At 42.3% G+C, this 17,727-nt stretch overlaps 1 protein-coding gene across 8 annotated transcripts; it reads right to left on the reverse strand.

Annotated features, from left to right (window-relative positions):
* Positions 1–10,986: 10,986 nt before the first annotated feature.
* Positions 10,987–11,754, reverse strand: LOC147351637 (uncharacterized). Of its 8 annotated transcripts, none has more exons than XM_086355375.1 (3): positions 11,732–11,754; positions 11,440–11,617; positions 10,987–11,340 (listed from the first exon to the last, which is right to left on the reverse strand). In XM_086355375.1, exons 1-3 carry the CDS (start codon positions 11,752–11,754, stop codon positions 10,987–10,989), a joined length of 555 nt encoding a protein of 184 aa, XP_086211501.1. The 8 variants fall into 8 exon arrangements, with proteins under 8 accessions (XP_086211501.1, XP_086211503.1, XP_086211502.1 ...); XM_086355377.1 differs by having other exon boundaries at positions 10,987–11,272; positions 11,357–11,527; positions 11,708–11,754; XM_086355376.1 differs by having other exon boundaries at positions 10,987–11,186; positions 11,271–11,527; positions 11,708–11,754.
* Between the last annotated feature and the right edge of the window lie 5,973 nt (positions 11,755–17,727).

A 17,727-nucleotide genomic window follows, 5' to 3' on the forward strand; every position in this document is an offset into this window, starting at 1 on the left:
TGCACATCTACAAGACCATTCAAATTTTCCATGGGTCAGCCATCTCTGGATGAAACTGAAAGAGGCTTAATACTCTTGGCTTAAAACTCAACATTCAGAAAACTAAGATCATGGCCTCTGGTCCCATCCCTTCATGGCAAATAGATGGGGAAACCATGGAAACACTGAGAGACTGTTTTGAGGGGCTCCAAAATCACTGCAGATGGTGACAGCAGCCATGAAATTAAAAGATGCTTGCTCTTGAAAGAAAAGTTATGACCAACCTAGACAGCCTATTAAAAAGCAGAGAATTACTTTGCCTACAAAGGTCCATCTAGTCAAAGCTATGGTTTTTCCAGTAGTTATGGATGAAGGTGAGAGTTGGACTATAAAGAAAGCTGAGCACCGAAGAATGGATGCTTTTGAACTGTGGTGTTGGAGAAGACCCTTGAGAGTCCCTTGGACTACAAAGAGATCCAACCAATCCATCCTAAAGGAAATCAGTCCTGACTATTCATTGAAAGGACTGATGCTGAAGCTGAAACTCCAATACTTTGGCCACCTGATGTGAAGAACTGACTCTTTTGAAAAGACCCTGAAGCTGGGAAAGATTGAAGGCAGGAGAAGGGGACGACAGAGGATGAGATGGTTGGATGGCATCACCGACTCAATGGACATGAGTTTGAGTAAGCTCCAGGAGTTGGTGATGGACAGGGAAGCCTGGTGTGCTGCAGTCCATGGGGTCGCAAATAGGCAAACATGACTGAGTGACAGAACTGAACTGAACCAGACGATTCTAATTTTCCATGGGTCAGCCATTTCTGTCATGTGATGTATGGTAGAACAAGTAGATCCCATGTTCATTTGCCTCTTATTGATCTTGTTCATCAAAAAGTGGGTCCAAAGTTTTACTCTTCAGAGTCCTATGACAATATTACTATAAGCTGGTGGATAGCACTGCTGATAAGGACAACAAATCCATGTTTACAACATGGAATCGTAGTAAAGAAGAATTGCTGTCTTTTCCACACACATGTAATCTAAGAGGAAAACTAGCTTGCCTTGAAGTTAGATGGCTAGGTTTCCTGAGGGATATTATTCTCTGCTTCTGACTAACAGCATATACAGCAGGGCCAGCCACGGTCAGAGTGAGCTTGTGCAGTTGGTCCACACAAATCTTCCATGCCTGCCACCATGGGTACTCCGTTCATGCTCCCTTGTGTAAGTATCGATGCACCTAAAGATAGAGATGGGATAAGATATCCCAAACTTGTAGCCGTCCAGTGTCTCCCCTGTGGTAAACACTCTGGAGGTCATTGATGTGAGACACAAGCGGGAAACACTTTCTTCCCTCACACCTACCTCCATCTAAATAATTCTCCAAATCCCTTTACTTTCCACTCTTGCTCCTCCCTTTGCTCAATCCATACATTTTCTCCAAAAAAATATATATATATATATATATATATATATAATGGACATGTGTACTGACTCACTGTTCACTGTGAGTATTTTCTCTGTCCACTGCCCTTGCACAGCAGAAGTGTTATCTGTCATAATCAAAATTCTCCATTTGGCTTCAAAGCTTCTACTGAAGTTAACATTGATGAAATTTAAGATATTGAATGCTCATGTATTAAGATCAGTTTGATTTTGTAGGAATCAAATGGAATTGGGTTGGTAATTATTTTCAATATTATTTTTAATTAGAGGATAATTACAATATTGCAATTGTTTCCACCATACATCAACATGAATCAGCCATAAGTATATGTATGAAGGAGGAAACAGACAGAACAGGCTCCATGTTGAAAGCAGGACTCCATCTTTGGGCCAGACTGTGGATTTTGAGCTATATGCCCAGTATCTATAGAAATGACATATCAACTGGAAAACCAAACCCCCTGGATGAAGAGCCCCACTGCTTGTACCTAGACCCTCCATCACCTAAAAGAATACCCTAATCATCTGTGTAACTGAGTAGAATCATAATTCTATTATGCTTATTGGGGTATGACCACAGATCTATTAGGGAAAACCACTAGACCATTCAGGTATGACCTAAATCAAATCCCTTATTATTATACAGTGGAAGTGAGAAATAATTTTAAGGGTCTAGACCTGATAGATAGAGTGCCTGATGAACTAGGGATGGAGGTCGTGACACTGTACAGGAGACAGGGATCAAGACCATCCCCATGGAAAAGAAATGCAAAAAATCAAAGTGGCTGTCTGAGGAAGCCTTGCAAATAGCTGTGAAAAGAAGAGAAGTGAAAAGCAAAGGAGAAAAGGAAAGATATAAGCATCTGAATGCAGAGTTCCAAAGAATAGCAAGCAGAGATAAGAAAGCCTTCCTCAGCGATCAGTGCAAAAAAATAGAGGAAAACAACAGAATGGGAAAGACTAGAGATCTCTTCAAGAAAATTAGAGATACCAAGGGAACATTTCATGCAAAGATGGGCTCGATAAAGGACAGAAATTGTATGGACCTAACAGAAGCAGAAGATATTAAGAACAGGTGGCAAGAATACACAGAAGAACTGTACAGAAAAGATCTTCATGACCCAGATAATCACGATGGTGTGATCACTGACCTAGAGCCAGACATCCTGGAATGTGAAGTCAAGTGGGCCTTAGAAAGCATCCCTACGAACAAAGCTAGTGGAGGTGATGGAATTCCAGTTGAGCTATTCCAAATCCTGAAAGATGATGCTGTGAAAGTGCTGCACTCAACATGCCAGCAAATTTGGAAAACTCAGCAGTGGCCACAGGACAGGAAAAGGTCAGTTTTCATTCCAATCCCAAAGAAAGACAATGCCGAAGAATGCTCAAACTACCACAAATTGCACTCATCTCACAAGCTCGTAAAGTAATGCTCAAAATTCTCCAGGCCAGACTTCAGCAATACGTGAACCGCGAACTTCCAGATGTTCAAGCTGGTTTTAGAAAGGCAGAGGAACCAGAGTTCAAATTGCCAGCATCTGCTGGATCATGGAAAAAGCAAGAGAGTTCCAGAAAAACATCTATTTCTGCTTTATTGACTATGCCAAAGCCTTTGACTGTGTGGATCACAATAAACTGTGTTAAATTCTTCAAGAGATGGGAATACCAGACCCCCTGATCTGCCTCTTGAGAAACCTATATGCAGGTCAGGAAGCAACAGTTAGAACTGGACATGGAACAACACACTGGTTTCAAATAGGAAAAGGAGTTCGTCAAGGCTGTATATTGTCACCCTGCTTATTTAACTTATATGCAGAGTACATCATAAGAAATGCTGGGCTGGAAGAAGCACAAGCTGGAATCAAGATTGCCAGGAGAAATATCAATAACCTCAGATATGCAGATGACACCACCCTTATGGCAGAAAGTGAAGAGGAACTAAAGAGCCTCTTGATGAAAGTGAAAGAGGAGAGTGAAAAAGTTGGCTTCAAGCTCAACATTCAGAAAATAAAGATCATGGCATCTGGTTCCATCACTTCATGGCAAGTAGATGGGGAAACTGTGGAAACAGTGTCAGAATTTATTTTGGGGGGCTCCAAAATCACTGCAGATGGTGATTACAGCCATGAAATTAAAAAATGCTTACTTCTTGGAAGGAAAGTTATGACCAACCTAGATAGCATATTGAAAAGCAAAGACATTACTTTGCCAACAAAGGTCCGTCTAGTCAAGGCTATGGTTTTTCCTGTGGTCATGTATGGATGCGAGAGTTGGACTGTGAAGAAAGCTGAGTGCCGAAGAATTGATGCTTTGAACTGTGGTGTTGGAGAAGACTCTTGAGAGTCCCCTGGACTGCAAGGAGATCCAACCAGTCCATTCTAAGGGAAATCAGCCTGGGTGTTCTTTGGAAGGAATGATGCTAAAGCTGAAACTCCAGTACTTTGGCCACCTCATGGGAAGAGTTGTCTCATTGGAAAAGACTCTGATGCTGGGAGGGATTGGGGGCAGGAGGAGAAGGGGACGACAGAGGATGAGATGGCTGGATGGCATCACCGACTCGACAGACATGAGTTTGAGTGAACTCCGGGTGTTGATGATGGACAGGGAGGTATGGCATGCTGCGATTCATGGGGTCGCAAAGAGTCAGACACGGCTGAGCGACTGAACTGAACTGAACTTGCAGTCCCCTGATAGAATTCACTCACAGAGGCTACAAATCAAAAATACAATATTCCAACTGTTTGAGTGTTTAGTTGAACACTTCCATACCTCCAGTGGTGTGACTTCCTACTGCCGTGGTAACCCATTCCATTTTTAAGCATCTCTTATAAATAGAAATTGATTACTTTAGCATTTCTCCTTCCCCTAATCCAGTCTCCTGAAACTTTTGCTCACTGGGATCACTTGTTAGACAGAATGGTGTTGCTGAGCTGTTACTCTTCCCAGGAGAAGATGCCTGTACTGCAAAATCACAGTGATTTCTCCCTTATCCCTGGCATGTGCTCACTCTCCCACCTCTTGGGATGTGCTTTTCTGTATGCCCAGTATTTGCCTACTGACTACAGAACCTGAAGATTCTCATTTTCCCCCAAGACCTCTATCACTGACCTTTTCAATCAGATATGTAGTGTTAAGGTTAAGTCAGAGTAGTTTCTGTAAATATTCTAGACGTTTCCAGATTCTAGTTTAGTCAAATGAAATATCATTGAAACAAATAGATGTACATGATCATTCTTTTGACTTTTATTTGTGCCTTTGTAAGATGCTTCTAGTGTACACTATCCACTTTCTGTACTAAGTTCCCTCATAGATTTGTGCTTCTGTTTATCTTATCTTCAACCATAAATTCTCCATGGTGGAAAAAGAAAATAGCTCTGTTATGGGAATTAATATCATATGGAAGAGAGTTCAAATTTCTGTTCTGCTACTCATTAACACTTGATTAGGGGAATATATACATAAGTCACCTCAAGAATTGTTTATATCTATTTTCCTACTACTCTCTTTCTATGTAGTATGTCTACCCATAGATTAGAAGTATTTTCTTTCTCTTTCTGTCTCTCACTGGGTCAGTCAGTCTGCAAATAGACACCTTTTGCAAAAGCAACAATTCTTATATTTTCAGGGATATCTCAAAACAAATTGATTCATCACCATTATTAGTAGAGAATCATTGTTTCTCTTACGTGTTCCATGGTAATGTAAGATTTTATCTACTTTATTTAAGTCTGTATGCCTGACTTAACATAAACCATTCTCAAATTTATAAATTATTTAACTTCCAAGTCATAGAATTAATAAGAACCTGTAGCACATCTGTAGAGAACAGCAGAGTTTAGTGCTACCCTCAATGATTAAAGAATACATGAGTAATAACTGCCAGCCCATTGTGGTTTGTAGACTTTTTGATGATGGCCATTTTGGTTGGTGTGAGATGATACCTCATTGTAGTTTTAATTTGCATTTCTCTAATAAAGAATGATGGTGAGCATCTTTTCATGTGTTTATTAGCCATCTTTATGTCTTCTTTGGGGAAATGCTTGTGAGAGGGTAACAGGCAGGAAGGCCAGGGGTCTCCAAATGGAGGAAGTAAGCTGCAAGTGTCAGACATTTTTTCTCTCTCTCTTAAGTGGCAGGAGGAAACGAATGACAAGTGTTAAGAATTTTTTCCCCTTCTCTATACAAATGTAAAAAGAGGTTTCTCTTAAAATCCTGTGTTGCCATGAAGGCACCTGATTCCACCTGAACGTAACTGTTCTCAGACCTTGAGCTAATCAGTGCGTTTTCTATGGAAATGTTTGTCTTAAGCTGTGTTAATGTGCTATGTATGGACCCTAGACTCTGTCTTCAAGTCGGTTCCACCAAGACTCAGAACCCACTTGACAAACGAGTGTGTTGTACTTATACACTGTTCTCCTAATCTATGTTAATGAAATCATATATTTGCTTGGTAAACTGCCTTTTCTTCAAGATTCATGTCAATCGTTTTATGGCCCGGGATGACTCAGCTGCTGCCAATGTTATCTCAAAATGCATGTTGTGGGTGAGGGGCCTGGTGCCATTCTCTGAGTTTTGAGAAATTTCCTTTCTCTGATTAGCAGACTGCTAGTAGCTGTATACGGAGAAGGCAATGGCACCCCACTCCAGTACTCTTGCCTGGAAAATCCCATGGACGGAGGAGCCTGGTGGGCTGCAGTCCATGGGGTCGTGAAGAGTCGGACATGACTGAGTGACTTCACTTTCACTTTTCACTTTCATGCATTGGAGGAGGAAATGGCAGCCCACTCCAGTGTTCTTGCCTGGAGAATCCCAGGGACGGGGGAGCTTGGTGGGCTGCCATCTCTGGGGTCGCACAGAGTCGGACACGACTGAAGCGACTTAGCTTAGCTTAGTAGCTATATAACATCTGGCTAAAGACTAGCAGTGGGGCATTCTCTCCGCCCCTTTCTGATGTCTATGTCAGAAGCTTTCTCTATCTCGTTTATACGTTAACAAAACTTTATTACACAAAAGGTCTGAGCAATCAAAGCTCAGAAGCTCGTCACTAGCCCTGGATTGAATTCTTCTCCAGAGGCCAAGAATCCTGTCGTCTTTCATGGTTTAGCAACAACCTTTCACTTATTTAGTTCTTCTGGCCACTTTTTGATTGGGTTGTTTGTTTTTCTGGTATTGAGCTGCTTGGGCATATGCCCTCAGGAAACTTTAATTGAAAAATACACATCTGCCCCAATGTTCATTGCAGCACTAATTTACAATTGCAAGGACATGGAAGCAACCTAGCTGTCTATCAACAGATGAATGGATAAAGACATTGTGGTAGATAATTGTGTACATTCCATACACAATGAAATATTACTCAGCTATAGAAAGGAACACATTTGAATCAATCCTAATGCAGTGGATGAACTTAGAGCCTATTATACGAATGAAGAAAGTCAGAAAGAGAACGACAAATTTGCAAATTAACGCATATCTATAGAATCTAGAAAGATGGTACTGATGATCCTATTTGCAGGGCTGCAAAGGAGATACAGACATAAAGACCAGATGTATGGTCACAGTGCAGGAGGGAGAGGGTGGCATGAATTGAGAAAGTAGCATCGAAACATATACATTACCATATATGACGTGGACATGTGTATATGTGTGTGTATGTGTGTGTTCGTCACTCGGCCATGTCTGACTCTTTGAGACTCCATGAACTGTAGCCCTCCAGGCTCTTCTGTTCATGGAATTGTCCAGGCAAGAACACTGGAGCCATTCCCTTTTCAGGGGAATCTTCCTACCCTGGGTTTGAACCCAGGTCTCCTGCATTGCAGGCAGATTCTTTACCATCGGAGCCACCAGGGAGGCCATAAGTGGATAGCCAGTGTAGGTTTGTAGTGTGATGCAGAACCCAAAGCTGGTGCTCTGTGCTGACCTAGAGGGTGAGATGGAGAAGGAGGTGGGAAGGTGGTTTAGGAGGAAGGGATGTATGTGTTGTAGCCACGCGTTCCGGGAAACATACTCAGTCAGAAGGGCAATGCAGGTAGTGGAGTGCAGTTTATTACACCAGCGGGCCCAAGTAGAGTCTCCTCTTAGCCAAGGACCCCGACCAGTTTTTGTGAAAACCATACATACCCTAAGTGTTCTTGCCCAAACCAACCTCCCGAAATTCTCTGAAACTAGTCTGAACAAAGGAAAAGAAAGACACAATCAAAGTTAACTTGTGATTCATATGCCTTAAGCCCAGGTAGTTAGCAGTGGACAATTATCAACAGACCTGTGGTCATACCTGAATACACATAATAGAATTTATGATTCTATTTCGTTCCACAGACAATTAGAGTATTCTTTTAGGTGATGGAGAGTCTAGGTACGAGCCCTGGGGCTGTTCAATCCAGGGGGTCTGGTTTTCCACTTGGTATGTCGTTTCTATAGATACTGGGCATACAGCTCGAAGTCCAGAGTCCGGACCAAGATGGAGTCCTGCTTTCAAGATGGAGCCTGTTCTGTCTGTTTCCTCCTTCATATATATACCTATGGCTGATTCATGTTGATGTATGGTGGAAACCATTGAAATATTGTAACTATCCTCCAATTAAAAATAATATTGAAAATAATTACCAACCCAATTCCATTTGATTCCTACAAAATCAAACTGATCATAATATATAAGCATTCAATATCTTAAATTTCATCAACTGTTAACTTCAGTAGAAGCTTTGAAGCCAAATGGAGAATTTTGATTATGACAGATAACACTTCTGCTGTGCAAGGGCAGTGGACAGAGAAAATACTCACAGTGAACAGTGAGTCAGTACACATGTCCATTACATATATATATTTTTTTGTTTGTTTGTTTTTGTTTTGGAGAAAAAGTGCCCTGACGAAACGATGTTCTTTGCCTATTTGCATGTGGTGAAAGGACTGACTGTTTGGATTGAGCCAAGGGAGGAGCAAGAGTGGAAAGTAAAGGGATTTGGAGAATTATTTAGATGGAGGTAGGTGTGAGGGCAGAAAGTGTTTCTCACTTGTGTCCCACATCAATGACCTCCAGAGTGTCACAAAGGAGACACTGGACGGCTACAAGTTTGGGATATCTTATCCCATCTCTATCTTTAGGTGCATCGATACTTATACAAGACAGCATGAACGGAGTATCCATGGTGGCAGGGATGGAAGATTTGTGTGGACCAACTGCACAAGCTCACTCTGACCGTGGCTGGCCCTGCTGTATATGCTGTTAGTCAGAAGCAGAGAATAATATCCCTCAGGAAAGCTAGCCATCTAACTTGAAGGCGAGCTAGTTTTACTCTTAGATTGCATGTGCATGGAAAAGACAGCACTTCTTCTTTACTAAGATTCCATGTTGTAAACATGAATTTGTTGTCCTTATCAGCAGTGCTATCCACCAGCTTATAGTAATATTGTCATAGGATTCTGAATAGTAAAACTTTGGAGCCACAAACCCACTTTTTGATGAACAAGATCAACAGGAGGCAAATGAACATGGGATCTACTTGTTCTACCATACATCACATGACAGAGATGGCTGACCCATGGAAAACTAGAATCGTCTTGTTCAGTTCAGTTCCGTCACTCAGTCATGTCCGACTCTTTGCGACCCCATGGACTGCAGAAGGCCAGGCTTCCCTGTCCATCACCAACTCCTGGAGCTTACTCAAACTCATGTCCATTGAGTCGGTGATGCCATCCAACCATCTCATTCTTTGTCGTCCCCTTCTCCTGCCTTCAATCTTTCCCAGCTTCAGGGTCTTTTCAAATGAGTCAGTTCTTCACATCAGGTGGCCAAAGCATTGGAGTTTCAGCTTCAGCATCAGTCCTTTCAATGAATAGTCAGGACTGATTTCCTTTATGATGGATTGGTTGGATCTCCTTGCAGTCCAAGGGACTCTCAAGAGTCTTCTCCAACACCACAGTTCAAAAGCATCAATTCTTTGGTGCCCAGCTTTCTTTATAGTCCAACTCTCATATCCATCCATGACTACTGGAAAAACCATAGATTTGACTAGATGGACCTTTGAAGGCAAAGTAATTCTCTGCTTTTTAATAGGCTGTCTAGGGTGATCATAACTTTTCGTTCAAGGAGCAAGCGTCTTTTAATTTCATGGCTGTAGTCACCATCTGCAGTGATTTTGGAGCCCCCCCAAAATAGTCTCTCAATGTTTCCATTGTTTCCCCATCTATTTGCCATGAAGTGATGGGACCAGATGCATTGATCTTAGCTTTCTGAATGTTGAGTTTTAAGCCAAGAGTATTAAGCCTCTTTTAGTTTCCTCAAGAGATGGCTGACCCATGGAAAATTAAAATGGTCTTGTAGATGTGCAGTAAAGAACAAACTTAGAGATGACACCACACAAGATTGATATGTTGTTTCTGAATATGGCACATACTTTGACCTAATGGCCACTCTGTGGATCCCATATAGGTAATACCATGTGTATCCACAAAGGTAGTATACATGGTTTCAGAAAGGGAAGTAATAGTGAACCCTCTCACTTTAACTCAGGGTGACATATATGGGAACCTGTTCTTCCCCTCCCCATGGATCTACACTCTCCTGGATTGAAGGCTTTAACACTATAAAAGTCACAGTTTTTAGGGAATATAGTCTATGTTTAAATTGTCACCTGGTCATTTTGGACTCCTCATCTAGATAGACCAGTGGGCAGAGAGAGGAGTTACTAGTTGCTGAGGGATAATTATCATGGAAAGATTGAGGGCAGTGAGAAATAGTGAGAACAAAATTTCCTTGGAGCATCTCATGGTGTGTCCAGGCCCAGCAATAGATAACCACATGAACAATGACAGCAAGTATAGCTTGCCAAGGACATAGTCACTGAGGTTCAGACATCTATTAATACTTCCTTGGGATGTCAATGTAAGTGCCCTTGAGCAGGAACAGAAGACTTCATCCTGGATGAGTCTGTTTATTATTAGATAAATCACACTACACAATGAAATGGGTTTTTAATAATGAGATAATAATTAGGAAGTGGGCTAATATGATGCTCATATTGGATAAGGCATATAATATATAAATTTCTATATGAAGAAAGAAGTGCAATAAATCAAACACATACAGAAGACTTGTGATACACCATTTATTGAGAAACATACAGGTAAAACTCAAAGTGATGGTAAAAGGAGAAAGCATGATACAAGAACTATGAGGATAGCAAAAGAGAACATATGATTATAAAGATTATGATAGGCTGTAGAAACCTATAGAAACATTCTGAGGGCTTGTTTTGTTAAGTTACTCAGAAGAACTAGATGGTCAATCCTTTTTTCAGAGTCAAAACCAAGACATACTTCCTTATCACAGATGCAGGATGTTGGCACATGGTCCTCCTGCACCAGAGGAAGACAATTGGAGGAAGCCCCCTGCACTCTGTCAAGCTAATTCACAAGCTCTTAAGCAAGGAGATGAGTAACTGCAATTCTGGTAGAGCATGTCAGTTGTCAGCAAAGTCTAGGAAGTGACTTTGTTTTGTCCCCAGGTAGCAAGTCAATTAATAGAAGGTGTTGCATAGGGACAGTGGATCCTTGGCAAGGTGATCAGCAGCAGGAAGGCTGGCAGCAGCTGGACACACAGCTAGGGCGGCAGCAGGTGGTCCTACAGCAGGTGGTCTGACAGCAGACAGGGCGGCTGCAAGGCTGGCAGCAGCTGGATCCACAGCTCTGGTCTTGGCACCCAGGCAGGCAGAGGCACGTGGGGTGGTAGCAGGTCCTATGGCAGTACACGGGTGCACAGGAGGCTGGCTGGCAGCAAGGCTGACAGCAGTTAGAACCACCGCAGGTTTGTCCAGCGCTGCTGGATGCACAGCAGGTGGGCTGACAGCAGCTGGTCACACAAGTAGGCTTGCAGCAGGTGGTTTCAGTGATTTGACAGCAAGTTTGGGGGCAGGAGGGCTGACAGCAGCTGGACTCACAGCAGGTGGGCTGGCAGCAGGTGGTCACACAAATAGGCTTGAGGCAGGTGGTCCTGCAGCAGGTGGTCTGACAGAGGACAGGGAGGCAGCAAGGCTGGCAGCAGCTGGACCCACCACAGGCGGGCTGACAGCAGGTGGTCACACAGGTAGGTTTGCGGCAGGTGGTCCTACAGCAGGTGTTTTCACTAGACTGATAGCAAGTTGGGGGACAGCAAGGCCGACAGCAGCTGGACTCACAGCAGGTGGGCTGGCAGCAGCTGCTCACACAAGTAGGCTTGAGGCAGGTGGTCCTGCAGCAGGTGGTCTGACAGCAGACAGGAGGGCAGCAAGGCTGGCAGCAGCTGGGCTCACAGCAGGTGGGCTGGCAGCACGGGGAGCAGCAAGAGTGAGTCATTTTGTCAGTGGTGGAGTGTGGACTCTTGTTCAGAAGTGAATTTCTCAGATTCTGATGACTACTTCTGTTCTGGGGCTTTTTATACACTGGACCCCCAAAGTTGGGACCAATAAGCAAGACTTTCCTCGTTATGTGTGTTGTTTTTGTAGTCAATGGGAAATTATCCAAGAGGAAATGATTTCTTTAGTGTTTTGAGGCCTCTGTAAATTAGTGTTTGATCTTCTCTTTAATTAGGACTAGTACTTAAGAACCTTTTCCAGAAGTGAAAAAGAATAAGGAATCATCCCAGCAGCATCTCTGGTCATGTGACATCATCAGGTCATGGGATAGTTCTTCCTGCCTTGGCCAGGGTCAGAACAGTCACCTTTTCTGTGTGCCTTTGACTATGCTTAGGTTGAGACTTGCTGGATGCTGATGCATTCTGTGATGAATGAAGCCTGCTAAAGTCCAAGTCTGATCTTGGACAAAGTCTGAGATTCAAGACGATCACGTGTATCTGTGTACATGTCTTTCAAATCAGTAGTGACTAACCTAAAATATTTCCCAGCTTTATTAGGTAAATTTAGGTAGAAGATGTTGGCACATTGTTCTTCACTAGCAATTCAGCACCAAAGCTGGAATAGAGGCAAAAGCTGTAGCCTGTTTTCAGACAACCTCAATTCATTAATGTCCCATAACTACTTTTAGCTGGATCAATCACCTCTGGTGAGACATCACAACTTGCACATACTTTCTTTTATAATTTGTGACAAATAGGTAGATAGGATGATACAGTTATAGATTTATATATTTCCATAAATGTGAAATGTGTCAGCCATAATTTCTTAGAGTTTTTTCTGCCCTCTCTTTTAGGTACATATGTAAGAGTGTAATTGCCATGTCATAGGGAAAGCATATCATCAACAGCAGTAGAAACAATGAAAGTGTTTCAGTATTTCACTGCAGTAGTGTCATGTACTCTCCTGATATGAGACTTCTGAACTCTACTGGTATGTATCTATCCTTGTTTGTGTGTTTTAAATTGAGCTTTAGTTGACACGGCGTTATATTGTTTATAGGTGTTCAACACAGTAATTTGATATTTGTAGATGTTGCAAGGTTATCACTGAAGTCAGTCTAGTTAACGTTAACATCTGTCACAACTGATAGTTATAAAGTCTTTTTTCTTGCATGAGAGCTTTTAAAATCCACTTTTCTAGCAACTTTCAAAGGCTTCAGTATTATTAACTACGGTCATTATGCTGTGCATTACATTCCCCAGGCATTTATTTTATAACTGGAAGCGTGTACCTTGTGATCCCGTTTACCTGTTTCACCCACCCCACCTCCCACCTCTGGCTACCATTGATCTGTTCTGTCTATGAGCTCAGTTTTAGAAAAAAATTTTTTAAGATTCCATATATAAGTGAGATCACCTGGTATTTGTCTCTCGCTAACTTTTTTCATTTAGCTTAATGTCCTTATATTGTCATAAATGGGAAGATATCCCTCAGGAATATCATTTTGAGTTTGAGTCCAGTTTCATTGTTTTCCACATGGCTGCCCAGTTTTCCCACCACCATTTATTTAAAAGATTGCAATCTCCTTATTGAATTAATATATTCTTGGCTCCTTTGTAATAAATTAGTAGGCCATATAATGTGTGGACTCATTTCAGGCCTCTTCATTCTATTCCATTGATTTAGGTGCCAGTTTTTTCCAGTCCATACTGTTTTGTTTAATATAGCTTTGTAATATTGTTTGGAATCAAGGGAAATGATGCTTCCAGCTTTGTTCTTCTTTATCAATATTGCATTGGCTATTTTGTGGTTCCATACAAATTTTAATTTTTTTCCTTTTTTCTGCCATTGGAATTACATTATCATTTTATCCTTTCTACATGATCATTTTATCCTTTCTACTGCTGTTGACTATATGTTCTCCCATTACATGGCAATTATACTCTAACATACATATCTGAAAGAGAGAAAATGAGGCTTAAAAGCTTTAAGAAATTGTGGCTGAGATTCCACATTTGTCAGAATATGTAAATTTACAGATTGAAACATACCTTAGTTATTCTCCTATCTAACCTGCTTGTCACAAATTGTAGAGGAAAGTATATGCAAGTTGGGATGTCTCACCAGAGGTCATTAACCTAACTAGAAAATAGCAATGAAGCAATAAGGAAGGGATGCTGTTTGAAAATAGGATTCAGCTTTGCTCTCTTCCAGTTTTGGTGCTGATTTTCATTTGAAAAATAATGTGGCAACCCTCCTCTACTCAGATGACCCTGATAAAACTGGGAAACATTTCAAACTAGTTGCCAAATAAAGATATATATAGATACATGTGGAAGTCTTAACTCTGACTTTGTCAGAGATCAGGCTTGAACTCAAGCAGGCTTCATTCATCACAGAATGCATCAGCATCCCGACCCTTTCGAGGCACATCTCAATCTAAGTAGAGCCAAAGGAACAAAGCTCAGAAAGGAGAACTATTCTGACTTTCACAGAGCCAGCAGGAAGTACCCCATGACCAGATGATGTCACATGACCAGAAATGCTGCTGGTGATGATTCCTGACCTTTTCATTTCTAGGAAAGATTCTTAAGTACCAGACCCAATTAAGGAAAAGATCAAACACGAATTTACAGAGGCCTCTGATAAAACACTAAGAAAGCAACTTCCTCCATGACAATTATCCAAAACTACAACAGGAACATAAATAACAACCAGGAAAGTCCTGCTTATTGGTCCCAACATTGGGGGTCCAGGATATAAAAGCCCCAGAACAGGAGGAGTCCTCAGAATCTGAGAAACTCAGCTCTGAGCCGGAGTCCATCCTCCACCACAGACACAATGACCCACTCGTGCTGCTCCCCGTGCTGTCAGCCCATCTTCTGCAGGACCACTTGCTGTGAGTCCAGCTGCTGCAAGCCCTGCTGCCCCCCAACTTGCAGCAGGACCACCTGCTGCAAACCTACTTGTGTGACCACCTGCTGCCAGCCCAGCTGTTGCAGCAAACCCTGCTGTCAGCCCACCTGCTGTGAGTCCATCTGCTGCCAGCCCTCCTGCCCTCCAACTTGCTATCAAGCTAGTGAAACCACCTGCTGTAGGACCACCTGCCGCAAGCCTACTTGTGTGACCACCTGCTGTCAGCCTACCTGCTGTGTGTCCAGCAGCTGTGGACAAACCTTCAGTGGGTCCAGCTGCAGCCAGTCTTGCTGTCAGCCAGCTTGCTGTGCACCTGTGTACTGCCATAGAATCTGCTACCACCCCACATGCTGCTGCCTGCCTGGGTGCCAAGACCAGAGCTGTGGATCCAGCTGCTGCCAGCCTTGCAGCCGCCCTGTCTGCTGTCAGACCACCTGCTGTAGGACCACCTGCTGCCGCCCTAGCTGTGTGTCCAGCTGCTGCCAGCCTTCCTGCTGCTGATCACCTTGCCAAGGATCCACTGTCCCTATACAACACCTTCTATTAATTGACTTGCTACCTGGGGACAAAACAAAGTCACTTCCTAGACTTTGCTGACAACTGACATGATCTACCAGAATTTCAGTTACTCATCTCCTTGCTTAAGAGCTTGTGAATTAGCTTGACAGAGTGCAGGGGGCTTCCTCCAATTGTCTTCCTCTGGTGTAGGAGGACCATGTGCCAACTTTCTGCATCTGTGATAAGGAAGTATGTCTTGGTTTTGACTCTGAAAATAGGATTGACCATCTAGTTCTTCTGAGTAACTTAAGAAAACAAGCTCTCAGAATGTTTCTATAGGCTTCTGCAGCCTATCATAACCTTTATAATCATATGTTCTCTTTTGCTATCCTCATAGTTCTTGTATCATGCTTTCTCCTTTTACGCTCACTTTGAGTTTTACCTGTATGTTTCTCAATAAATGGTGTACCACAATTCTTCTGCATGTGTTTGATTTATTGCACCACATTCCTCATATAGAAATTTATATATTATATGTCTTATCCAATATGAGCATCATATTACCCCCTTCCTAATTATGATCTCATTATTAAAAACCCATTTCATTGTGTAGTGTGATTTACCTAATAATAAACAGACTCATCCAGGATGAAGTCTTCTGTTCCTGCTCAAGGGCACTTACATTGACATCCCAAGGAAGTATTAATAGATGTCTGAACCTCAGTGACTATGTCCTTGGCAATCTGTACTTGCTGTCATTGTTCATGTGGTTATCTATTGCTGGGCCTGGACACACCATGAGATACTCCAGGGAAATTATGTTCAGACTATTTCTCCCTGCCCTCTATCTTTGCATGATATCTTTTCATGATATATTTTCATCCGTCAGCAATTAGTAACTCCTGTCTGCCCACTGGTCTATCGAGATGAGGAGTCCAAAATGACCAGGTGATAGTTTAAACATAGATTATATTTCCTAAAATATGTGACTTCTATAGTATTTAAACCTTCAATCCAAGAGAGTGTAGATCCATGGGGAGGGGAAGAACAGATTCCCATATATGTCACCCTGAGTTAAAGTGAGAGGGTTCACTGCTACTTCACTTTCTGAAACCATGTATACCACCTTTGTGGATATACATGGTACTACCTATATGGGAACCACAGGGTGGCCATTAGGTCAAAGTATGTGCCATATTCAGAAACAACATATCAATCTCGAGTGCTGTCATCTCTTTTTTGGTTCTTTACTGCACATCTACAAGACCATTCAAATTTTCCATGGGTCGGCCATCTCTGGATGAAACTGAAAGAGGCTTAATACTCTTGGCTTAAAACTCAACATTCAGAAAACTAAGATCATGGCATCTGGTCCCATCCCTTCATGGCAAATAGATGGGGAAACCATGGAAACACTGAGAGACTGTTTTGAGGGGCTCCAAAATCACTGCAGATGGTGACAGCAGCCATGAAATTAAAAGATGCTTGCTCTTGAAAGAAAAGTTATGACCAACCTAGACAGCCTATTAAAAAGCAGAGAATTACTTTGCCTACAAAGGTCCATCTAGTCAAAGCTATGGTTTTTCCAGTAGTTATGGATGAAGGTGAGAGTTGGACTATAAAGAAAGCTGAGCACCGAAGAATGGATGCTTTTGAACTGTGGTGTTGGAGAAGACCCTTGAGAGTCCCTTGGACTACAAAGAGATCCAACCAATCCATCCTAAAGGAAATCAGTCCTGACTATTCATTGAAAGGACTGATGCTGAAGCTGAAACTCCAATGCTTTGGCCACCTGATGTGAAGAACTGACTCTTTTGAAAAGACCCTGAAGCTGGGAAAGATTGAAGGCAGGAGAAGGGGACGACAGGGGATGAGATGGTTGGATGGCATCACCGACTCAATGGACATGAGTTTGAGTAAGCTCCAGGAATTGGTGATGGACAGGGAAGCCTGGTGTGCTGCAGTCCATGGGGTCGCAAATAGGCAAACATGACTGAGTGACAGAACTGAACTGAACTGAACCAGACGATTCTAATTTTCCATGGGTCAGCCATTTCTGTCATGTGATGTATGGTAGAACAAGTAGATCCCATGTTCATTTGCCTCTTATTGATCTTGTTCATCAAAAAGTGGGTCCAAAGTTTTACTCTTCAGAATCCTATGACAATATTACTATAAGCTGGTGGATAGCACTGCTGATAAGGACAACAAATCCATGTTTACAACATGGAATCGTAGTAAAGAAGAATTGCTGTCTTTTCCACACACATGTAATCTAAGAGGAAAACTAGCTTGCCTTGAAGTTAGATGGCTAGGTTTCCTGAGGGATATTATTCTCTGCTTCTGACTAACAGCATATACAGCAGGGCCAGCCACGGTCAGAGTGAGCTTGTGCTGTTGGTCCACACAAATCTTCCATCCCTGCCACCATGGATACTCCGTTCATGCTCCCTTGTGTAAGTATCGATGCACCTAAAGATAGAGATGGGATAAGATATCCCAAACTTGTAGCCGTCCAGTGTCTCCTTTGTGACACTCTGGACGTCATTGATGTGAGACA

This window comes from Bos grunniens, chromosome 19 (assembly GCF_055505025.1).
Source record: "Bos grunniens cultivar Pamir isolate PY7600 chromosome 19, Bosgru_T2T1.0, whole genome shotgun sequence".
NCBI lineage: Eukaryota > Metazoa > Chordata > Mammalia > Artiodactyla > Bovidae > Bos > Bos grunniens.

Bases quoted from the DNA above. Each gene is read 5' to 3' on its own strand.
- LOC147351637 (XM_086355370.1), bottom strand. From the start codon at position 11,754: ATGACTCACTCTTGCTGCTCCCCGTGCTGCCAGCCCACCTGCTGTGAG. The intron at 11,493-11,543 runs AAAACACCTGCT...GTGTGACCACCT, and splicing joins AACTTGCTATCAGTCTAGTG to GCTGTCAGCCCGCCTGTGGT.